Source organism: Rana temporaria, chromosome 6 (genome assembly GCF_905171775.1).
Source record: "Rana temporaria chromosome 6, aRanTem1.1, whole genome shotgun sequence".
Lineage (NCBI taxonomy): Eukaryota > Metazoa > Chordata > Amphibia > Anura > Ranidae > Rana > Rana temporaria.
Window position 1 is genome coordinate 190,018,329 of NC_053494.1, and position 25,576 is coordinate 190,043,904.

The 25,576-nt window shown below is 44.0% G+C and overlaps 1 protein-coding gene across 2 annotated transcripts in view; it reads right to left on the reverse strand.

The window, feature by feature from the left end:
- The window catches only part of ACVR2A (activin A receptor type 2A), an 86,784-nt gene that overhangs the window by 24,457 nt on the left and 36,751 nt on the right, over positions 1-25,576 (reverse strand). For both annotated transcript variants that reach the window (XM_040358026.1, XM_040358027.1), the window contains exon 2: positions 1,867-2,074. In XM_040358026.1, the coding sequence (XP_040213960.1) occupies positions 1,867-2,074 (208 nt within the window). The remainder of the gene's footprint in view (positions 1-1,866; positions 2,075-25,576) is intronic.

The window sequence follows — 25,576 nt, forward strand, 5'->3', positions numbered from 1 at the left end:
CTTCTACAGGATACAACCACTCTAACCACAGAACCACTAATGCAATATGATAACTGTCAAACCTTACCTATGCTTACGGCAATGCCATGGGAACAGGCAAACATTAAATGGGAGCACAGCACCGGAAACTGGTCTTGCGATATCCAATAAAACTGACAATGTCAGTTTTTTAGGGTAATGCACGTGCAGGTGGACGAGGAAGCCAACCATTTATCCTTTGCTATTTTTCTTTAAAGAGATGAGTTTATCTTTGGGCACAGATTAAAATGTTCCACCTGTAAACACATGTTCCCGCGCCTGCAACCACTCGGGGATCCGCTGCCCATGTGACAGCAGTATGGGGAGAAGCTCCCTGTATCAGCTGTCACTTTTTGTAAACTGCGGGGCCCCACCCAAACAGATGTGTCACTCTCAGAGTTCTGTGCCTAAATTAACTACAAGTCCCTACATCCTTTACGGCTTTTAGTTCTCAACAATGAACTACCATGGTGCTGTGGTAGTTCAATGATTCTTCCTACCAGTGTGAAACTGTCTGCCGGTACGATGTCAGACACCTTACACTGAGTCTGCAAGTGACCTGCATGGCACCAGTGATCAGCTGATAAATGGAATTAGTCCCCCGCCCCCAAATAAATGTGCATTTCTTTTTTTTTTTTTTTAAGTGAACGTATCTTTAACAAATCTGTACACTTTAACAAAACACAGGCTCTCTAAAATACTTCATAAAAAGATAAGAGGGCTCTCCATAGTGCTGTGATTACACAGTACCCATCAAGCCAATTCCATAAATCATTAACACAGGGAAGGTGGAGAGGGCATGTTGTATGGCAGTGTTGAATCGCATTATGTGAATGTCATGCTGGAAGGCCACACCCTACAAGGAATCTGTGCAACTACATAAAAAGATATAGTAGGTTTCAACTATCTTCCAGAATTGTAGGGCAGGCCAAAGATAAGGTATTCTATACCGCAACCTGCGCTATTCATGGCACCCCAAATGCGTTTCAGCACTCATCAAAACATGTGACACTCCATACCCAAAAACGTGCAGGTGCTTCTTTGGTGCGTTTGTCACACGTAGGGCAACCCATTCAAGTGCGTATTTACATGACACCAATACGCCTTTCACACCGGGGTGAGCTTTGGCGGTAAAACACTGCTAGTTTTAGCGGCGCTTTACCAGTGTTTTGGCATCGGTGCCCATTCATGTCAATGGGCAGGAGTGGTGTATACACCGCTCCTTCACTGCTTCAAGAAAGCTGCTTGCGGGACTTTAAACTGCCAGCGCAGCGTCCCAGTGTGAAAACACTCGGGCTTTCACACTAGGACTACAGGGGAGGTGTTTTCTCCAAGCACTAAAAGACCCCACATGTCTCATTACTCAAGCATATGAATGAGATTAGGTGGCAGGGGAGACGCCCGAATGCCTCCACCTGACAAGCAAGCAGGGCTAAGTGTAGGAAAAAAAAAAACGCTTGCCCGGCACTTAGAATTGCATGTCCCGGGTGTTGGGCGATACAAATTGTGCATCCCTGCAACAGTAAATAGGCCGACAAAAGCCCTGGCACCAGGACACAATTCCTAATGGCCATGGCGACCTGGCACCTGGGATTTGTTGAGCCCTGCCATAAGGAACAAAAAATTACCAGGTAAAGAGCTTTTAATGATGCATAAAAGACCACCATAGAGGTCTGTTATTTGTGGTCTGCTATATGGTGCTCGCTACCAGTACAACGTCCCAGGCACTGCACACAGATGTTTCTGGAGAGCCAATAGGAACCCATCGGGATGCAAGAAATGACTGGCTAATTAAATTTTTCAGAATTTGCCAAAAACTACTTTAGACAGAGCTGGACAATTTCTTACTTGTCATAGCAGTTCATGTCATCCAACCAACAACCTTGCTTAAGTATTTGTATAGATCCGGAGCTATTCTTCCACGTGGCAAAACAATGCTTCCTCTTGTCGTTGTCTCCCTGGCAGCGCTCAATACCACTGTGATTTGTCTTGTCCTTTTCCCAACTGGTGTTATAATAGATACATTCCTGAGTCTCCGACCTCCCCAGTATGGCTCCTGTTAAATAAAAAAACACCATGGGTTTACATATATAATAATACCAACAGAGTTGAAAAGATTACATAACTACTCAGTTTGTGCAAATTTCTTCATATTTATTCCTCTTCATTTTTTGTAAGATATGACCGTTTAAGAAATACAATGTGTAAATATGAGAAGTGCTTAGTATCAAATACAAATATTGCTCAATGTGCAGGAAAATCTGTACAGCAAACCAGCCATTTGTCCTTTTTCAAGAAAACTGGTATCGCTACATATGCACCCTTCTTTAGATGGTCTCCTGGGAGGATATGCGAGCGGCCCTGTTGTCCTTTAGTACTGCAGTTGAACGTGATATTTTTTCACATAAGCCATTAACCACTTCAGCCCCGGACCATTTTGCTGGTCAATGACCGGGCCACTTTTTGTGATTCAGCACTGCGTCGCTTTAACCGACAATTGCACGGTCGTGCGACGTGGCTCCCAAACAAAATTGGCGTCCTTTTCTCCCCACAAATAGAGCTTTCTTTTGGTGGAATTTGATCGCCTCTGCGATTTTTATTTTTTGCGCTATAAACAAAAAAACAGCGACAATTTTGGAAAAAAAAATGAATATTTCTTACTTTTTGCTATAAATATCCCCCAAAAATATATAAAAACAAAACAATTTTTTCCTCAGTTTAGGCCGAAACGTATTCTTCTACATAATTTTTCGGGGGGGAAAAAAATTGCAATATGCAATCTATTTTTTTTTTTTTACTAGTCAGCGATTTATTTCGGTACTGCGACCTTATGGCGGACACTCGACACATTTTTGGGACCATTGGCATTGTTATAGCGATCAGTGCTATAAAAATTATTATACAGGATTTATATAGCGACAACAGTTTACGCAGCGCTTTACAACAACATCAGGGAAGACATAGTTACAATACAATTTAATACAGGAATGATCAGAGGGCCCTGTTCGTTAGAGCTTACAATCTAGAATGCATTGATTACTGTAAAAATGTCACTGGCAGGGAAGGGGTTAACACTAGGGGGCGAAGAAGGGGTTAATTCTGTTCCCTAGGAGTGTTTTAACTGAAGGGGGGGGTGGGACTGACTAGGGGAAATGACAGATCGCTGTTCATACATTGTATGAACAGACGATCAGTAATTTCTCCCCTGACAGGACCGGGATCTGTGTGTTTACACACACACACAGCTCCCGGTTCTCGCTCTGTAACGAGCGGGTGCCCAGCGGTGATCGCGGGTGCCGGCACCAGGGGGCGCGCACCTCCGGCAGCACGCATGCGCCCCTAATGGCCGGAATGCGGAATGACATAATATTATGTCGTTTCGCGCAGCCGAGCTGACCTGCTGCCGTATAACTGCGGTGGCTGGTCGGCTAGTGGTTAAAAGAGAAAAATCAATAATGAAAAAATAAACATGAAAATGGATGATTTCTTACAACTCATGATATCCACAGTCATAATTACAAAGGATAGCTTGGCGCTTGTCGGTTGATACAGGGAATTCATCAGATTGACTTCTGAGGTCAGGAAGTAGATACCGGTTTTGCTCAGAATGGGTCAGTGTGTTTGTCCAAACTTTAGGCCAAGCTACCAAGACTTTGAAGTGGATCTATTAAAACTGGAGAGAGCAAAATCTGGTGCAGCTCTGTATAGAAACCAATCAGCTTCCAATTTTTTTTTTTACCCCTCAAAGCTTAAGGGCTGCTTTCACACTGAAAGTCGGTACTATTCGCCAAACCACCGCTTGCTTTAGCAGTGTTTAATCAGCACTTTTGCGCCGCTTTTCAGCCACTAGCGGGGCATTATTAACTCCAAAAAACTCCCATTTTGCGGCGCTTTCAAATCATTTTTAGGGCGCTGCCCATTCATTCCAATGGGAAGGGCGTTTTGGGCATGCTAAATACAGCGCTCCCAACAATCCCCAAAGGTGCTGCTTCCAGGACTTTTTGGAACGTCCCACAAGCGCATCGACCCAGTGTGAAAAGTCACACTTGAATGAATGGGAGGCACTTTTCAGACGCCTTATCGCAGACTATTTTCGGGTAGTAATGCCTGAAAACTGCCCCAGTGTGAAGCTGGTCTAACTGAACAAGCTGAAGTTAGCAGACAGTTGGTACCAGATTTTGCACCCTCCAATTTAAGTAAATCAACCCCAATAAGCATTTCCAAACTCAAGAAACAAAATATATATAGTATACTGCCGTTTACCAGACAGAGGGGAAAAAAAAAAAAAAAAAAAAGGTAACCAATGCAGCCACCAAATCGAAAGTCCGATAAAGAAACTTATAGGAGGCTGTTTGTTAAAGTCGGCTATGGCGAGTCACGCTTTCCGAAAATAGCCGGAGTAGGACTCGGCTCTTCACGGCGTCTGCGCACAGACTAGGAGCTGACTGCGCAGGCGCCGTGAAGAGCCAAGTCCTATTTCGGCTATTTTCGGGAAGCGTGACGCCCCATAGCCGGCCGTCAATCGTGTTCCCCTCTTCATAGGAACGCCTACTCCCCGCGGGAGTCTGAAACAAAACGAATGGATTAAACTGGGTACAGCGAAAAAAATTTAAATAAATGGCATACTGTTGCCAACGCTAGTATGCTGGATGGCATTTTTTTTTATGGTGAACCCCTGCTTTAAGTTGGAGTGCAAAATCTGGTGCAGCTGTGCATGGCAGCCAATCGGCTTCTAACATCAGCTTGTTCAATTAAAGCGGAGTTCCACCTAAAAGTGGAACTTTCGCTTAATCCACTCCTCACCCCCCCCCCTTACATGCCACAATTACACATGTAATTTTTTGGGGGGGGGGGAGTGAGGGCTTCAGTAGGAGTGGGACTTCCTGTCCCACTATATTGCAGTTTACCATTTGTTGGACAAAAGGAAACGAATGAAGCAATCCAATCTGGTAAACCGCAGTATTTAACATGTTTTGTTCTTGAGGTTAGATACACTTCTAAACCTCGTAGAGGTTGATTTACTTTAACTGGAGAGTGCAAATCTGGTGCAGCTCTGTATAGAAACCAATCAGCTTCCAGTTTTATTTTATTTCTTGGTTTGTCAAAGCTTAACCACTTCCATACCGTGTGAATCCCAGCACTCCTCTCATACATGTAAAAATCATTTTTTTGCTAGAAAATTACTTAGAACCCACAGACTCCAAGGAATAAAAAGACAGTCATGGCAACTTTTTATGTCACAGTATTTGCGCAGCAATTTTTCAAACGTGATAAAAAAAGAAAAAAAAAAAAAAAAAAGGAAGGTCAGACTGCCGGGGACCATCTGGCCCTCAGTTTTCCTGATGATCCTCTTCTAGGGTCCCTTCTCTGCTCCTGGCTCCTCTTCTTTAGTGCCCCCAAGCAGCGCCTCTTTCCATGGGGGCACTCATGCGGGCAGCGGAGTGCCCCCAATGGCTCCTGCTGCTATCTATCCAATGATGATAGATCGGGCTTGGGTACGTAAAAGGGGGGCCTGCTGCACAGCAGAAGGTTTTTTACCTTAATGCATAGAATGAATAGAATGCATTAAGGTGAAAAATCTTGAGGATTTACTAACCTCTTGAAATTGAACAAGTTGAAGTTAGAAGCAGATTGGACTACCATGCAGAGCTGCACCAAAATTTTGCTCTCTCCAAAGTCAGTCAACCCCTTTGAAAAATAGTCAATTGAACCGTTTTTCCACACTGTCAGGGACTACTCACACTTGTGCGATGCCAGACATCGCATGCGATTAGCACCGCATTGCTGTGCAGATCACACGCAATGCAAATTCAGTCATACAAGTGTTCACACCCATGCGATCCGATTCCTGTCTGAATTCACAGTTCACACTGCAAACCGATTTGTATTGACACCCGCAGCTGTTCGCATAGGGCAGTGTGAACTGCCTGCGATTCAGGTGCGATGCTGGAACCCGCACTGGATTCGCAGGTTTTCCCGCATCACACCAGTGTGAACCAAGGCTTAAGCCTATTTCTGTGGACATTTTTTTTCTGCCTATTCTGTAGGTCCCACAGAAGCAAGAATATCACCCAACCTAAATGAAAATGTCCAGATTAAGTGACTGATCCCACATCTTTAGCCATGGCCTTGGGTGCAGGAGAGCAACACCTAGCACACAAGGCATGTCATGGAAGCAGGTGAGTAGCTTCTAGCTTTTCTGTTGTCAGAACCAAGTTCGCAATGCTCCCGAGGTACGCAGTCATGTAGGTCATTACAATAGGGCTGTCAGAATACACTGATCAGTGCCTGCAGCCGCTGATCAACAAAAGTTTTCTCAGCATGTCCTTTCCATGATATTCAAAATGATCGGCTTCTGTTGAGCAGGGACTGCCAATCACGGATCAAAGTCTGGCTGGCCTTTGCTGAACAGGCCAAATTTCGATCAATGTATAACAAGCTTTAAGCTTGTTGCAATCTCTCTTAGAGAATGGCAAATCGCTACACTTTCTTGTAATAGGAATATAGCAGCAAAAAGGATGGGGCAATTCATTCCAGCATACAGTACATCCAAAAGAGACACAAACTTCCATTAGTTCTCTATAATTTGTGTTCATTTCCTACAAAAAAAACCTCAGCAAAAGCAACCAAAAAGGCAGTCAAGGTATATACGTAATCACAGCAATACCGTACATTCCAGACTTCTCTGTGAAATTTTTTACCAAAGACACTATGCATATTTTATCTACTAAAGAGCGTTCATACATTTACAGCGATGGAGAGAACGACCTTCATGCTCAGAAGCTGGAGATCCACATTGTTACATAGCAACTCATCGCAAGCTTTAATAAATGATCCGCTAATGCTATTCAGGGAAGGGTTACAGCAAAAGTCAAAGTCATTCAATTTACATAAAAACAGTTTTAAATTCAATGCCATGATTACCGACACAAAACAAGCTTTCACTTTAGGCCTGCGATTCCATCAGGATGCTAAAACCAGGACATGCACAAAACTAAAAAATAATTACCAACTTAATAGGCTGCAATGTATAATACACACACACACACACACACACACACACACACACACACACACACACACACACACACACACACACACACACACACACACACACACACACACACACACACACACACACTGTGAGGGTTTGACAAATTTGCTTGGAATCTAGGAGCCAGCTAAAAAAAAGTTAGGAGCCAAAAAACGCACCCCGTCCCGACGAGCTTGCGCGCAGAAGCGAACACATACGTGAGCAGCGCCCGCATATGTAAACGGTGTTCAAACCACACATGTGAGGTATCTCTGTGATTGGTAGAACGAGAGCAATAATTCTAGCCCTAGTCCTCTAACTCAAAACATGCAACCTGTAGATTTTTTTTAAACGTCGCCTATGAAGATTTTAAAGGGTAAAAGTTTGTCGGCATTCCACGAGCGTGACATGTTGGGTATGAATTTACTCTGCGTAACATTATCTTTCATAATATTAAAAAAAATGGGGATAACTTTACTGTTGTCTTATTTTTTAATTAAAAAAAAGCATTTTTTTCCCAAAAAAGTGCGCTTGTAAGACCGCTGCGCAAATACGGCATGACAAAGTATTGCAACGATCGCCATTTTATTCTCTAGGGATATGGATAAAAAAATATATATATATAATGTTTGGGGGTTCCAATTAGAGGGAAGAAGATGGCAGTGAAAAATAGTGAAAAAGGACATTAGAATTGCTGTTTAACTTGTAATACCAACGGCCACCACCAGATGGTGCCAGCTTACACATCTCGTGGTAATAACTTGTAATACCAATGGCTCACCACCAGATGGCGCCAGCTCACAAAAAAAATGTTTTTTTTTTGCCCACTTTCCAAGCCAAGTCGCCAGGACACCATTTCTAGTCGGTGCCCGGGATTTGTTGAGCCTTGCACAATGTGTGTGTATATATATATATATATATATATATATATATATATATATATATATATATATATATATATATATATATATATATATATATATATATATATACACACATATATACACATATACATACACATACATACATACACACACACACACACACACACACACACACACACACACACACACACACACACACACACACACACACACATTTGAAAGCAATGGATTAAAACAAAAAAGCACCCCACACACAACCTGGCTACTGTACATGTCTTGCTGAAACCAGATTTCATAAACAGATTAATCTGTGACTACTGTACATTAGTCAATGCAGTCAGCATGTTAAACACATATGGAGAACAAGAAAGAAGGAAAAAAATAAAAAAATAAATCGCACACGAGAAACTAAAATCCAAACAGAGCACAAGGAAAATTATTCTGGTTATACTGCAGTTGCGAAGCTAAAAAAAAACACCCCTACCTAATCCCCACAGGGCACTTAAAAAATAAAATAAAAAAAAAACACAATTTTCCAACAGTCCAAAATGAATCTAAACAGATCAATCTTCCCCACTTCCAAAATATATATTTTTTTTAAATAGGAAGACAAAAAGGGGAAACTAAAAAACACCCTAAACTGCAACTTAGTCACAGACTTGAGCATCGTCAGCTACATTGTGCAGCGCTGTAGTAATGACATCAGTGTGCTGATCTCCTCTATTGTCCAATGAGAGATGGGGTGGGTTCTGGCATTGGCTAGTATGTAGGAAGGTCCAGGACCTGGCTATGCAATCTGGCAGGGAAGCATGAAGCTCATTTTTAGAATCATGCCAATAATCCAGGGAACATGCGCTCAGAAAGCAAATAGAAAAGGCCTAGAAAATGTAGGTAACTGGCCGCTTGGCTCCTGGAATTTCTCCAAGCCTACTAAAAGGTAAATTTACAATTGCAGCACTTCCCTCTTTAGAATGCATTCTCATTCACTCAATAAAATAGTCACCATGAACCCCCATTTACTGCATTCTTTTTATAGCCTCATCAGAATTACAAACCCCTATTTAAATACAAGTCAGACGTGTTCCTCCGTCAGGGAAAAGACACGCCTCTTCCAACCAAAGGTGAGAGATCCACCCTGCATCATTCCCCATCAAACCAGTAAAGCCGGCTCTACCAGCCATGGTCTGTGCTGGAAGTCATCAGTCAGTGGCTCACAAGCTAACCTGAAGAAAATATAAAAAAGGCACCTAAAGCGTAGTGTGTATACACAACCAAAATGGCGGGCAGGATGGAACACGTTTCACAGAGCGCGCAAAGGGCAACCTACAAAGTAAACATATCCATACTGATGCAGTTCGGAGACTTGCACTCCCCTCTTCAGGGTGGACAATACATATATTGTGTTATACTTGGTCAGCTTCATTCACAAATTACCCCCAAGCGACTATAAAATAGCACAGGGGGGGGGAAAAACCTGCCCCTGATCTTCATTGTGCATCTATTTTTAGAGGTTGCATACACTGGCGGCTTCTGCCATGGAGAAACCCACATCTCCGCTCGGGCACACACAAAACAATTGTAAAACAAGTGGCAAAACAGTGTTGGTGTTGCTTACACCGATTTTTCACTGCACACTGAGCTTCTCACAATGTGCTTTAGAAGCTGCAGCAAGCCAGGTACAGCCAACCTCATTTGCTGACTGGAGAACATTCAACAGGGAGGATAAAAATCAAAGAATTTTAAAAAAAATGATATTTTCTTTTTCTTTTTTAAATAAAATGCGGTGAAATTAAGTGAAAATTTGTCTGAATTTCTCACTTCCTGTTTCTACTCACTAAGTGTGCCCCCATCATCCAAGCTGTTCTGGCTGGGGGTTAGTCAGCGTGTTCACTCCCTCCGGAGAGACGCTGCGTCTCTCCGCAGGGGTGTAGTCCCAAGGGAAGGGGCGAGCATCCTGACTAACGCTTGGATGATGGGGGCAAGCTTACAGAGGAGAAACAGGAAGTGAGAAATTCAGACAAATAAAAAAACATTTAGAGGGGAAATCAAAGGAAAAGGTAAGTGAACCAACAATGCACTAGCTTAAAAAGAACCCATTTAGAAAATAAGCTTTACAACCCCTTTAAGCATGAAATTAAGCTTAGTTATGTAGCATGAGGCTGTAATCTTCTGTAATGTTTACATTTTTGGTAAAATCATTCAATGAACTGTACGATAGGATCGGCTGTGATATCGCCGCTTTACTAACTTGAAAGCCTAAAGACTCTAACTACCAGCAAGAATAAGTGCTTACATTTAAAGAGTGTCATTTAAGATCCATCATGGCAGCGCCTGTTAACACACATCCACGTCCCTCACCTTGTTGTGTCACTGCCGCATCACCAGCCATCCCATTAAAGTGAATGAGACTGCTCGGTGAGTCAGCAGCGGGTCAGAGGAGGAGACGCTGTGGGACAGTTGCCCTTTAAAAGTTATGATTTTAAAATCGTTGATTTAAAATTAAGCCTTTTTATTGGCAATTTAAATCAAATCCACTCCGACATTCATCATCTAGCTCTTTTCCTCCTCAGATTTACTGTCCCTGGCCCAGACCAAATACTCATTGGATTTCAGGTCATTCAAGGATGAAGACTCAACATTATATGTGGGCGTTACCTAGGACAGTCCAAATTCAAACATAGCCTGCCGGCTTCTCCAAACCGACATGCACCCCATTAGGTATTTTTGGTATTTTGAAAACTCCTCAAGAGTCAGCCTACTGCTTGCCCCAGGACTCTTAAGAATAATGAGGGCTGGGTGAGGTTTGTTTATAGCAAGGATATGCAATTAGCGGACCTCCAGCTGTTGCAGAACTACAAGTCCCATGAGGCATAGCAAGACTCTGACAGCCACAAGCATGACATCCAAAGGCAGAGGCATGGTGGGACTTGTAGTTTTGCAACAGCTGGAGGTCCGCTAATTGAATATCCCTTGTTTATAGAAAGCAATTTACACCATCCGGCCAGTCCTTCTCACCTACCTGCATTGCACAGAGAAGCAGACATCCAATGATGAGACCACTTAGTCTAAAACAGGGGTGTCAAAACTTCCAGCCCTCCAGCTGTTGCGGAACTACAAGTCCCATCATTCCTCTGCTTGTAACGGTCAGTCTTGCAATGCCTCATGGGACTTGTAGTTCTGCAACAGCTGGAAAGCCACCAGTTTGACACCTGTGGTCTAAAACAAGGTATGTAATGAAAACAGAACGTTTTATTCAGGAGCCATCAGATACAGTCAACTCTACACTGGCGGGCATACCCAGAATCACACAGAGATCATTCAATCCATACAAAGTCTTATCACTGATTACTTGACATCCATCAATAGGCCCTGGAGTCATTTCCACTCCACAGGAACATCTCAAATAGATCAAATCCAAATGGCTTCATCTGTGGTTTCCAAACAAGCTGGAAAATCCTGGTAGCTAAAAACAAATCACTCCTGATATCGGAACCACTCATCGTGTTTTTCTGGAGTCCTGCTTTAAAGCTGAATTTCCAGCAAAGTAAAAATTCCCCCCATGCAGTGGGGCTGCTCCACACTGCAAGGGTTACATACTCATTTATGTCTAGGGTACTAGAAAAGGCAGTTTTACTTACCTGTACCAACACCCTCGCTCCATGCTACAAGATCAGCCCCCGCAGCCCCCTTTCCTCCCTTTTATCTGGTGGCTGCGTGCACCATGACATCATCAAGTGCACTGCAGGGCCCATAGGATTGGAAGCAATGTCACCAAGGGGGTTATTTACCAAAACTGGAGGGTGCAAAATCTGGTGCAGCTCTGTATAGAAACCAATCAGCTTCCAGGTCTTATTGTCAAAGCTTAGGTGAACAAGCTGACATTAGAAGACAATTGGCTACCATGTACAGCTGCACCAGATTCTGAGCGCTCCAGTGTTCGTAAATCTTCCCGCAAGGGACAGCCCCACAATCTGGAGTTAAAGGCTAGGAGATGAGCTCCAGCTGCCAGGGGAGTTGGATCAAACTGTTTTGGCACCCTAGACCTAAGGCTACTTTCACACTGGGGCGTTGGCGGTAAAGCAGCGCTATTTTTAACAACGCTTTACCTTTTTTTGCAGCGCTTTTTTAGCCACTAGCAAAACGCTTTTAACCCCCGCTAGCAGCCAAAAAGGGGTTCAAAGCAGCGCGTTGCAGGCACTTCGTTGGCCCTGCACATTGATTAACGCTCCTACAGCGCCTCAAAAATGCAGCATGTATGACTTTTGGCGTCCTGCCAGCGCACAAGCGTGAAAGCACTCTGGCTTTAACACTAGAGTGAGAGGCTCCTTACAGGCGCTATGCAGGCACTATTTTTAGCACTAAAGCGCCTGTAAAGTGCCCCAGTGTGAAAGCAGCCCAAGGCCAGGTTCACACTGGTGCGATCTCAGATCACATGCGATTCAGATCCGCACTGCAGGCTCCGATCACATACGATCTTTTAGCAATGCGAGTTCAGCCATACAATAGCATGGCTGAACTCGCATTAGATCTGCATAGAAAATAGTGCAGGGACTTCTTGTTCCCCGCACTAGAATCGGATCGCATGGGTGTCATCACCTATGTGATCCGATTCCTGTGCGATTTCACAGTTCGCACTGCGAACCAATCTGGGGGTGTCATTAACTTTGTTAATGACACCTGCAGAGGTTCGCACAAGGCGGTGTGAAATGCCTGCGGATGAGGAGCGATGCAGGAACCAGCACTGTAATTGCACTGGTTCCCACATCGCATCAGTGTGAACCTATACCTAAATGATCATATAACCCATACAGAGCAGGTAGACCGCTTCACTGCAAGGGTGGATTTTTACTTTGACTGGGCTTTAGAAAACAATGTCCTTATGGAAATATTACACATCAATATGATATATTGTGCTCCATAAATATGACTGGTCAGATCCCAGGAGCCAAGAAATAAGGACACCCAACATAACTTGCTCAAGCCTTTTTTCCCAATGTAGTTAATAGAAGCCAATTTCCCCTGGCTTCTCAATAGTGCCTGCTGGCTCGTAGCTTAGATTTGTTAGATCCCAGGAAAGTAGAAACACTGTACATGTACATTGCCCCCACCCCACTATTTACCAGCACTGCCAAGCGGCTCCCAGACTACGAGTGCTAAGCAACTCTGCCAGGCTTTCTTAAAGAGAAAAATATACAAATCAGAAAGCCATTCGCTTCCAAAGCTGTGCAGATTCACTCAGACCCCAAAAAATAAAGCACACTATACGGTTAGTTAGGTTTCTCTCCTGTTTTGCTCTGTATAAATACAAAAGGTTCAATGCAAGAGAAAAAATAAAAGTAATTTATTCAAACGGATGTACTGGTATAGACAAAGCTCGCTGCTTAGAACAGGTACAAGGTGGATATCTATACACCTCATCTATTGTAAGTTGTAATGAGCCTGTAATTCTGCTTGTGTAACAATTGACAAACATGACATAACACCACACACTACTGAAAGAACTTTCATCCTACAAACTACACTACAAGGATGAATCAGAATTTACAAGCAACCTCCAGTAGGAATCTGAAAACATCTGTCACATATAAAGATACAGTGTTGTAAAGCAGCCTGAACAATGTACTGTATATACCCGAGTATAAGCCGAGGCACCCAATTTTACCACAAACAAACTGGGAAAACGTATTGACTCGAGTATAAGCCCAGGGTGCCCATGAGCATTGCCTCACTGTGCCCATGACTAGACTGACGTTTAACATGGGACGTACGTTCGCCTATGCAGGGCAATCGCAGCTGTAGTCTGCCCATTTGTTTTTTTCCCTTCTGAAGATGAATCTGGCAGCTTGCGTCCTGCTACTCGGCGCATACTGTGCCCGCCATGTCGGGCCTTGTATTTAGAACGGCCTCCCCCATTCTTTGGATAGGGCTACAATATAATGCCCGCTGCCCCACTTCCGATGCACGAAAGATGGCCACTGCCCCATTTCCGGCGTTCATTTGCCTGGGAAACAATGACCACCCACCTAAATGGATCTTATTATACAATACATCTCCTTTGTACCTCCAAATTACTCCTGAAGAAGTCACGAGAAGTGAAGAATACGCGCAAGAGTCCACTAAGAGGTACCGGAGGTGACGCTGGCGAACTCAATATTTACTTTTATGCCTGCTTTTACTGCATCTATGCGAGTACCATAGTGTATGTCTTTTAACATTAAATATCTTTTAAACAATACTGCACTATTGGCGCTTTTTTCTCCTTGGGTGAGGGTCACTGTCGTCCATAGACGTGACTCCCGAGAGGGGCTCTATCCACAGATAGAGACTACAGTTCTTTTTGGATACACTACACTTGGAAAACGACAGAAGACGCACTTGGATTTATTATACATGCCGTTACCTTACAGCAGCCTTTCACCCCCGTTTATTTCGAAAAGAAATTGGAATCCCTATCTTCACAACCTCCACGTTGAATTTTTTTGCACCAGCACTTTATTTTGGATTATAGTTTATAGCAGCACTTGTTTTTTTGGCTATATTTTTTTGCATGGACACTGATGAAAGATTCTAGTGCATCTAGTGCATCACTATCACTTATGTGTGTTGTATATTTTATGCTGTATTTTTGCTGTCCTTGGGATTTCTTATAGCAGTGCATGTTGATTATTTCAGTTTCATTTTTAGCACTTTACTTTGGATTTGATGTCAGTTGTATCACTACCACCAGCAAGCTTTTATCAATTTTGGATGTTTATACGTTAGTGGTATTTTAACCCTTACATTTGCTTTGGTTGTTCACATTTTCCCCATTTCACACAGCGCAGCAAGGGCTGCCCAGCTTTGAAAAAATAAAAAATCTGTGCTCCCCGGTCGTAGGTCCCCTGGACAACAAACTTTGCACACTTGTAGAGGAAGAGTGGGGCTACATGTGTGCCAAGTTTGGGGTTCAGGAGACCTACGGCCGGCACCGGGTCCCCAAATTCCAGGTGCAAAAAGGTGACTCGAGTATAAGCCGAGGGGGGCATTTTCAGCACAAAAAAAAAAAATGTGCTGAAAAACTCAGCCTATACTCGAGTATATATGGCAATTACTTTCATGAGATATTTTCTTCTATTTAACCTGCTGGCTGAAAGAAAATGACTCAATTCCCCTGTCCACACGCACTGTGTATTTTGTCAGAGGGGAGATTTCCCCGCTGTCAGAACACTCACCAGCAGCTACAGGCGGCAGAACGGATTGTCAGAAAATTATGCAAGTCAATAGATCAACTTGTATACAACCAGCCTGCCCATACATGGATCAAAATTTAGCCAGTCCCTACTGAACTGGATGAATGTTGTTCCACATATGGCCGACTTTAAAGCGGGGGTTCATCCTAAAAAAAAAATTCTAACATTACATCCAGCATACTAACGACATTTACAGTATTGCATGTCTTTTTGTTTTCGCCGTACATACCGTTGTATTGCGATTTTCTCCCCGGCTTCCGATTCCCACGGGACTGGGCGTTTCTAATCCTGGGTTAGATGATTGACGTGTTGTGAAAAAGTTCCCATGTCGCACAAGGCGCGTCACCAGTTTTCCGTAAATAGCCGAGCTGCGAGTCGGCGCTATACGGGGCCTGCGCCCGCCGTGTAGAGCCGACTGTGCAGGCGACGTATAGCGCCGACTCGCAGCTCGGCTATTTATGGAAAACTGGTGACGCGCCTTGTGCGACATGGGAACTTTTTCACAACACGTCATTCTAACCCAGGGATAGGAACGCCCAGTCCCGCCGGGAATCAGAACCCGGGGAGAAAAATCACAATATAACGGTATGTACTGCGAAAAAAAAAAAAAAGACCTGCCTACTGTAAATGTCGTTAGTATGCTGGATGTAATGTTAGAATTTTGTTTTTTTAGGGTGAACCCCCGCTTTAAGGCTGGGTTCACAATTATGGGAATTGGATGTGGGTTCTGCACCATTTTTGGTGAGAATGCAATGGGAATTCAGCCATATAAACTGTATGGCTGAATTTGCGTCGCACAGACATCGCATGTGATCTGCACATCACATGCGATGTCTAGCATCGCACGGATGTGATCCGAGCCTCAATCTGTATGCCAAACCCACCAACACATTTGCCTGACATATTTATACACGGGGACAAAGTATTACCCACTTCTACCCATACATTTGTTTACAAGGATTCTTTCTGCTCGTTGTCGAGACGGTTTTACAGTTCTAATCTAGCTTGTATACGCAGCAGACAAAGATGAAAGCTGAAATACCCTGCTGTGGGGAGAAAGACAAAGCAAAAGAGTAAAGTTACACTGAAACAGCACGCAAATCTGCAATATTCCAAGCTGGAAGCGAGGATCAAAGCAGGAGGAGAATGCAGACATGGAGTCTAGACCGTCGTCTACTGCAGAGAGCCTGTGAAATATATAAAACAACATGTACAGATCGCATTAATCACGCTCGGGCTAGGATGGCGATCACTCTGGTATATACTGCCCACCTTTACCTAAACTCCCCTGCAAGCCTCTGAATATGTATAGGATCCATTGATTGATCAATGAAAGCTTTCGGATGGTAGACATTGAGGAGCCGGACCTGACACAGTAGACACAGAGGAGGAAGCACATGCTCACTTGTGTACAGCAAAGCAGCTGCTTCAACACAATCTCATCTGATCTCTCAATCATCGGAGTATAGAAAAAATTAAATCCATCGGCCAACACTGTACAATACAGCAATTAGGGGGGGGGGGGGATATACAGCATTTTCTCCCATCCCATCACAGATTTTGTGCCTAGAAGTGTAATGGAAAAGCAATTTCTTATGCGATCTTTTTGGATGTTCCATTCTTCCCCATGTAGATCTTTGTAGATTTTTTCCTCTGCCCATTTTTTGCCAACATCCTTGCAGAACTGCTGCACTTTGTCTACAGAAATCCAGCGAGCCAACTTCCTGCAATGATCGGACAGCACTGCCTCCGCTTCACTGAAAACCAAAGGCTCACCGTCAGCCCTGAATCAATTCTCTCCTCTTGGACTACAGGACACCTCCTCATCTGCATAACAAAAGGAGTTCTGTAGTTCAGCAGGGCAGAACTTTTATAAACACAATTTTGGGCTCTCCCTGCAGAAGAGGCAGTACTTTCCACCAAGTTAAAGCGGGAGTTCACCCGGAAAAAAACTTTTAAGATTAGATTGATGCTCATTTTGTGAAGGGGAATCGGGTGTTTTTTTTAAATCCGAGCAGTACTTACCGTTTTAGAGAGCGATCTCCTCCGCCGCTTCCGGGTATGGTCTTCGGGACTGGGCGTTCCTATTTGATCGACAGGCTTCAGACGGTTGCATACATCGCGTCACGAGTAGCCGAAAGAAGCCAAACGTTGGTGCGGCTCTATACGGCGCCTGCGCACCGACGTTCGGCTACTTTCGGAAAATCGTGATGCAATGTATGCGACCGTCGGAAGCCTGTCAATCAAATAGGAACGCCCAGTCCCGAAGACCATACCCGGAAGCGGCGGAGAAGATCACTCTCTAAAACGGTAAGTACTGCTCAGATTTTTTAAAAAAAAATACCAGATTCCCCTTCACAAAATGAGCATCAATCTAATCTTAAAAATTAACTTTTCGGGTGAACCTCCACTTTAAATTAGGAAACAAATTTTCCTTTATTGAGAAAAAAATATAATACAAAAGTGTTCTGTGAATGGCGGCTGTGCTGAGCAAGCGACCCCTGTGCTCAGTTTGCAGTGGGGCATCTGCTAGGCCCATGACAAAGAATATCCCAATAGTAGTGGTGACCGAGACTTCTGAGGCATGAGATATGCATACTTGCATCATGCCATGCTGGACTATTGTAACCAAGCAATAAAGGTCATACCTGGGTTCAGCTTTAACCCCTTCATCTGCTTTATTCTGCACATACAAATGAGAAGCTCATTCAGCCACTTCTCCTGTGGATCACAGGACTGCACTTAGTTCTCGACTCCTGTGACCCAGATTCAGCCGACAGCCAAGGCCTGCTGATGTCCCAGAGCAAGTCCAGGAATCCCTACAATAATGATAGGATCCACCCAGATGCCAAATGAGAGCCTAAGATATCTGCTTTCACCCTCTGCACAGCCTGATGTTCCAGTGAGCACTGGAGGGGCAGAACAGAGTAGTGACCAACTTCTCTTTTCTACAGCCTTCCAAAACATACATACATTTTTGCACATCTCAGAGCTCTGAAAAGCAGGGGGTGGGGGGACCGCTCTGAGCCCTGATTGATGGGAATGGACAAAGGTGATTCTAGACCAGGGTTTCTCAATTCCAGTCCTCAAAACGCACCAACAGGTCACGTTTTCAGGCTCTCCATTAGTTTGCACAGGTGATTTGATCCGTTTCACTATTAGTTTTATCTGAGGGAAACCCTAAAAACATGACCAGTTGGTGCGCCTTGAGTACTGGAATTGAGAAAGACTGTTCTAGACAGAAAACGTTGTAAACCACTTTCTCAAGCTATGGATTTTTTTAGCATCTGAAGCCAAAAGCCTTTCACAAAAGTGGAGCTACACTTTATTGATATTTTACACGTCAGTGCAAAACGTACTTGGCCAAGATCATTCTGTGTGCAATAGGCGCCGGCTACACATGTTGCACGTAGGTCTCAAGCAGCAGCCAATAGATTCCATGTACAGGGAACCCATGTATACGTTAGTACAGGTTTACATGCATACAGTAATACGAGAACCAAATCGGGACCCCAGATGCAGCTCTGTTCCAATTTTCTTTATACTCGAAGTGCATCTGTGTAAATAGGCGCATAACCTTGTATACTGCTGCATACAGAGGTGTAAAATACTAAACCCTGTATCCCACATTTATGACGACCATGTGAATGAGTCCCAAAACTGTAGTCAAGTTGGACACTGGCAGAGTCTTTTTTTGTATGTACATTGCTGCGTATGATGCCTTGGACAGGGGGAAGATTAAAGAAGAAAAAAAAACCTCCCTAGAGAATAATCTAGAATCACGTTCCACAGCCACATACCACAGATGTTTCTGAATAACACTAGAAAATCACAATTCACCAGAAGCAGGAAGAGAAAAGCAAAGGGGAGCCGGGGGAGCTTTACAAACAGAGCACAGGTAAAAGAACAGGCCCAATGTTCTCTGAGAACAATCTTGTTCTCTTGTGCGATTGTCTTTAAACAGTTATCAGAAGTGTTATAGCAGTCATTGTAGGCTGCCATCATCACTCACCATTTACACCACAATCTTAGCCCTTTATTTACAAACACACACAAAAGCCTCAAGAGTTGGTAAGTTACTGGTAAGCTAAAAATCTTTACAGTAGGTAAGTTGTGCTGGCCAAACATACATTTTCTTTGTATAATTTCCTTCTTTTAAATCCTAGATATATTGTCAACTATGTAGTGGAAGGGCCTACCTGACTAGATACAACTTGAAAGTGTTGTGCTGTACTACAACATGCACAAGGTCAGTTCTAATTCTACCACTTTGGCCCCAGAAGGTTTTACCCCCTTCATGACCTGTACTAATGAAGGGAAGGGGTTAACACCAGGGGCGATCAAAGTTTTAAGCGTGTCCCTAGGGAATGCTTTCTAACTGGGTGGACTGACTGGGAGAAGAGATCAGTGTTCCTGCTTGGCAGGAACACAAGATCACTGCATTCTTTCTCCCCTGTCAGAATGGTGATCTGCCTTGTTTACATGGGCAGATCGCCGTTCTGACTCTCTGGGGAATGATTGTCTGGTCCCGGCAGACAGTGTCCACAGGATCCAATGATTGGCTCCCCCGCTGGCCAATCAGCGTGTGCGGCCACAGTATCCATTGCACAAAATTACATACAGGTACGTTGTTTCATGCAATAGAGCCGCCCTGCCGCAGTAAATCTGTGGTGGGGGGTCTTTAAGTAGTTTTGGATAGAGTGAAGAGGGATTGGAACACCTGTTAGGGAGAGTCACCCTCTCTACTTGTCCTGTTTACCATCATTACTGGAAGTGAAAGTCCCATATTTTGGGTTGTCCTCAGAAAAGCAAGCCAATGAGGACACTAGCTTGGATGACCTGGTGGTCCCCCAAGGGATTCTTCTCTTCATTTGCAGGATCCCCCCCCCACTTCCTGTTTTGGCTATGGGACAGGAAGTGAAATCTCCCCAACAGGACAAAGATTGGGGGGGGGGGGTAAGTTATACTGCTACCGGAAAGTCCATCTACGAACCTTCCAGGGCGGCACACCTGAATGTAGGCCTGCCGTCCTGGAAGGTGATAGGAGAAAATAACCTTACAGTGGCTATGAATCCTCCCTTACTCTATTCCACAATGAAAAAAAATAATGTTTTGCCCATGCTTTAACGATCCTGTTGATTCACAATGAATCAAGCTCATAGTAGATTTCTGAACGATTATACTAATATTCAATAGAACTTTAATATGAAAATTTCTCGTACATTCGATGACTGGACAAATGTTGTTCAGAAGAACTTCAAAATGTTATTTGCTTTTAACATTTGATTTTGGAATGAATGTAATTTCCGACATACATAGCTGGAAAATCATTCTTCTATCCCGCACTTTTGAAAGAATTTTGTCACTGTGGTTGAAAGTGAACATCCATTTGACCCTGACAACAATTGGAAAAACTAAATAATGTTCTTAAAAACAAAATAAATCCAACTAGTGTATGGCCAGCTTAACGAATACCCATGCATTTTACAGTTAGGATGGTGTAACCTGATGGATCACAAAGAGGCAACTTTCAGTTAGACTAGATTGGCTGAGGCCAGTATTTTTTCCATTTCACATTGGTGATGGAGTTCCCCAAGAACATCGGTTGTGTGGTGGAGTTCCACAGTTTAGCAATGTTGAGTTTAGCGGCAGGAAGTAGATGAACAATAGTCTTTGTCTAAGGAGAGAGAGTTAGTCAATACCTAGGTGTAGAAGTGCTTACGCGGGGTCCAGTGTTATAAAACCATTGCATTTAAAAGCACATTCCCAGAACTACCCTAATGCACAACACACATTAAACGTGCATTACCACACCCACAATGGAAGAGCCAGCAGCGAAGAGGACCTAAATATTGGTAAAAACACAGACCCCAAAGTCTGGACTCGCTCAGGATCTGCAGGAGACTCCAGCAGGTAACATTCAACAGTATTTGACGTTTGTAAACTAAAACTGGCCATACACTAGTACAGGGCTCGACAAAATCCGGGCACCAGGTCGCAATTGCAACAAGAAATTGTGACCTGGCACCCGCCGGTAATTAAGGCCGCAAAGCCGCGGCCTCAATTACCGGCCGTCGCGTGATCGCGGGGAGGCACATGATCCTGTGTCTCCGTGCGCCCCCACCACACGATCGCGGCGGGCCAGCGACAGCCGGTAATTGAGGCCGCGGCTTTGCATCCTTGTGAAGTCCAAGCTTCCTCCTGTGACCTGGCGCCATCTGGTGGGGGCCGTTGGCATTACAAGTAAAACAGCAGTTCTAATGTTTATTCTTTGACTGTTTTCACTGCCATCTCCTTCCCTCTTATTAGAACCCCCAAACATATATATATTTTTTATTCTAACACCCTAGAGCATGGGTCTTCAAACTACGGCCCTCCAGTTGTTCGGGAACTACAATTCCCATCATGCCTAGTCATGTCTGCGAATATCAGTGTGTTACAATGCCTTATGGGATGTATAGTTCTACAACAGCTGGAGGGCCGTAGTTTGAGGATCCCTGCCCTAGAGAATAAAATGGCGATCGTTGCAATACTTTGTCACTCCGTATTTGCGCAGCGGTCTTACAAGCGCACTTTTTTGGGGAAAAAATACACTTTTAATAAAAAAAATAAAACAGTTAAGTTATCCCGATTTTTTTTATATTATGAAAGATAATGTTACGCCGAGTAAATTGATACCCAACATGTCACGCTTCAAAATTGTGTCCGCTCGTGGAATGCCGATAAACTTTTACCCTTTAAAATCTCCATAGGCGATGTTTAAAAAAATTCTACAGGTTTCATGTTTTGAGTTAGAGGAGGTCTAGAGCTAGAATTGTTGCTCTCGCTCTAACGATCGCGGCGATAACTCACATGTGTGGTTTGAATACCGTTTACATATGCGAGCGCTACTCATGTATGTGTTCGCTTCTGCGCGCAAGCTCGTTGGGACGGGGCGCGTTTTCTGGCTAACTTTTTTAGCTGGCTCCTAGATTCCAAGCAAATTTGTCAAACCCTGCACTAATAGAATTTCATTGCAAATGTGCTTTGTTAGAAACATGTCTTATTATGGAATTTTTAGGGAGGTCAATTCAAATTGACATTCATTTTCTACCACAGTGGAAAAATTCAAAAAGGAGCAACATTTTTCCCCAAAGGAACAAATTTCTAAAGATTTTCATTCAGCAAACTCATTCATTTCAGAATTGAATGTTAAAAGCAAAACACAATTTAGAAGTACATTCGAATGACATTTCTAAGTCTTTAAATTGTAAAAATGTCTGTTTGAAAATCAACTTGTGTATTATCAGCTTTACAGTTCAGCACAGGAAGAAAGCCTGTAGACATTAAAGATCTGAATCCTGAAAATTGTTCAGCAACACTGCACAAGCATGCATGTTTGATCCATGCATTTTTACTCTTCTGGAAGAGCAGGGAAGGGCTATAAGCTATGGTGACCATCAGGAAACCATAGAAATTATGCAGGTAAATTCATAGCAGGGCTTAGCCAGGGACAATAGGGAAGGCCTACAGACCCGAGATCAGATACTTTCACTTCGAGTTTCAGAACAGTGTTTTTTTTTTTTTAAACTAAGAAGACAACTTCGGTGCGAGCAGCGGTACTAAATCCTTAGTACAGCGCCAACCCCCCCCCCCAGAACACTCTGGTCGCCAGACCTTTTTTGATCATGTCCCTTGTCGGACCTGCTGCGGTACACGTGGGCCGAATGTTGGCTGGTCTCTATTGAACCGGCCAATGCCGCCCAACATTTGTCACATGTGAACGGGGCTAAAACAAAATGCACTGCAAAAACAAGCAGCTCAAATGTATGTCGCTATACAAGATCCAAATAACCGTACATTCCAGATCAATAAAAAATTATTCCTAATGCAATGTCAGAGAGAAAACAAAAACATCTGTGTACATTAGCCCAAGAGTATTCCATTTTCAAATTGAAAGAAGATTCATATCCAATCTCATTTATTAAAGGCATGATGAATGTAAAAATTGCAGCAAGCACTAGCAACCTGAGCGAAAGCCAATCTCTAAACCACTGCAGGATTCCTTACCATTACAAGAGTACCACAGATTCCATGCAGAGGAGGCAGCCAGTATTTGGGAGGAGGGCAGATGTAATGAATAATATACTGTACTGGATTTTGAGGGCCCAGTCACTAGGAGCTGCATGCAAATCACAGAGGAACACTGTGCGGTTCCTGTGCACTTCACATGCAGTTCTGTGCAGTGCAATTACAGCCCTATTCATTTTGAATGGCCTGAACACACATTGCACCAAAAGTAGCGCATGCACTGCTTTTTGAAACATGCGGCAACCCCATACTTTGTACTCTGCGGGCAAACTTGATGCACTTGCGTCCTGCGTTTGGAGTGTGAACTGACCCCCACAGCAGATCGCAAGGACATCGCAATCGCAATGCGGTGCAGGAAGCCATGCAGAAATGCAGCTCTCCTGTACTGCATTTTAGTGTTAAGGGATCCTGAAATTCGTGCCAAATAATCTACGGATGCTGGGAAGGATAGGGCTTAGTCCGCTTGCTCTCAGGGTATGCTGGGACTTGTGATTCTTCAGCTGCTGGAGTGCAGCAGCATGTCCAGCTTTGTTGTTTCGAAGGCAAAGGGTAGCAGTGTAAATACAGTGTACACCATTGACAAGCTCTGCTTTCTTTCTAGCAACGTGTGAATCTATATTTAACAAGCCTGGCATTATGTCACTGTCTATCCCTCACAATCTTACTGCCCTGACACACACACAGCAGGAACAGGCCTGAAATATTCAGTATTACACTGTTATAGGACACTCAAACCAAGCAGCGCTTCCAGAAACACAAAGATAGCTGCATTTCTAACATTTACCACTGCAACCATAAGAAAACCGCCACACAAGAGACATTTGTCCAAAGCTACACATAGGCTTTATATAGTTCCCCTAATAAAAACAAGCGATGCAGCAAAGTCATGCACCTTTTTTGCTGCTCAAGCTGTGTAAGGCTCCATTCACACCTAGGCGTTTTCACGCCCGACGCCCTTGCAGCCTGCAATACGCTGGAGGGGCGATTTAACATTGTCGGCTATGGAGATGGTTCACATCTCCACGCCGAAACGCCTGAAGCCGAAACACACTTCTGTGACTTCTATCAGTGTCTGGTTAAAGCTTGTAGGAGGAATTTTCATTCTTCTCTGACTGTCCTATGAGGCTGCAGTATCCCTTATCCTCTGTCTGGACAGTGCTGATTGGCCCTGTGCTGATCACATGCACTCTCCCAAGAAAAAAGTAATACACACCTAACTGAGCATGTGTGCAGGGTGCCTCTTAAGACTCTGTAATATCAGGAGATGGATTGGGGACAGTGGAAGAAGGGGAGGATCAGAGAAGATGGGATCAAACGGCCTTTTTTTACATATTGCAAATAATTAACTATTTAGGTTCCATAGTGAGTAACCAGCATGCTTTACTACATATACAGACTGATTTTACTGTTGTGGGTTTAGTAACAATTTAGGTTGGCATTTAGATCTGTCTGACTGCATCTCTCTCTCTCTCTCTCCCTCTCCGCCCCCCTCTCCCCCCTCTCTCTTTCTCCCCCCCCTCCCTCTCCCCCTCTCCCCCCCTCCCCCTCTCCCTCCCCCCCCCTCCCCCTCCCCCTCTCCCTCCCCCCCTCCCTCCCCCCCTCCCTCCCCCTCCCTCTCCCTCCCCCCCTCCCTCCCCCTCTCCCTCCCCCCTGACCCTTTTTTTCCCGGTGTCTTCGGCGTTCGGCCATATTACACAATGTGTAATCACCCCTCCAGCGAAAAACGCCGCGTTTTGTCGCGGCAAAAACACGCCTAGGTGTGAATGCAGCCTAAGTGTTAATGAGCGCTTCCTACTACCAGACCTTAGATAGATCATTATAAATATCTTATGGATCACTGTATGTTACCTTTTGGAGGGAGAATGGGCACATGATCCTTTTACCACGTTCATGTAAACTAGGATGGCGGCAAGTCCCTACAATGAAAAGGTGCCACTGAAGGCCAGAAAATCAAAACTCATCAAGCGGTATTGCCCAACTGTGCCAGGTTTTTTTTTTTTGTCAAAGCTTAATTGAACAATCTGTGGACCATGACATGAAGATCCTGCTGCACTACCTATTTAAGGCTCCATTCACACCTAGGCGTTTTAACGCCTGAAGCCCGACGCTATTGCAGCCTGCAATACGCTGGAGGGGCGATTTAACATTGTCGGCTATGGAGATGGTTCACATCTCCACGCCGAACGCAGAAACGCCGTACGCCTGAAGCTCAAAACAAGTCCCGGACCCTTTTTTGCAGGCGGCTTTCTGCGTTCGGCATAGCCGACAATGTTTCAATCACCCCTCCGGCGTATTGTAGGCTAAAAACGGCGTGTTTTGTCGCGGCAAATCGCGGGACAAAA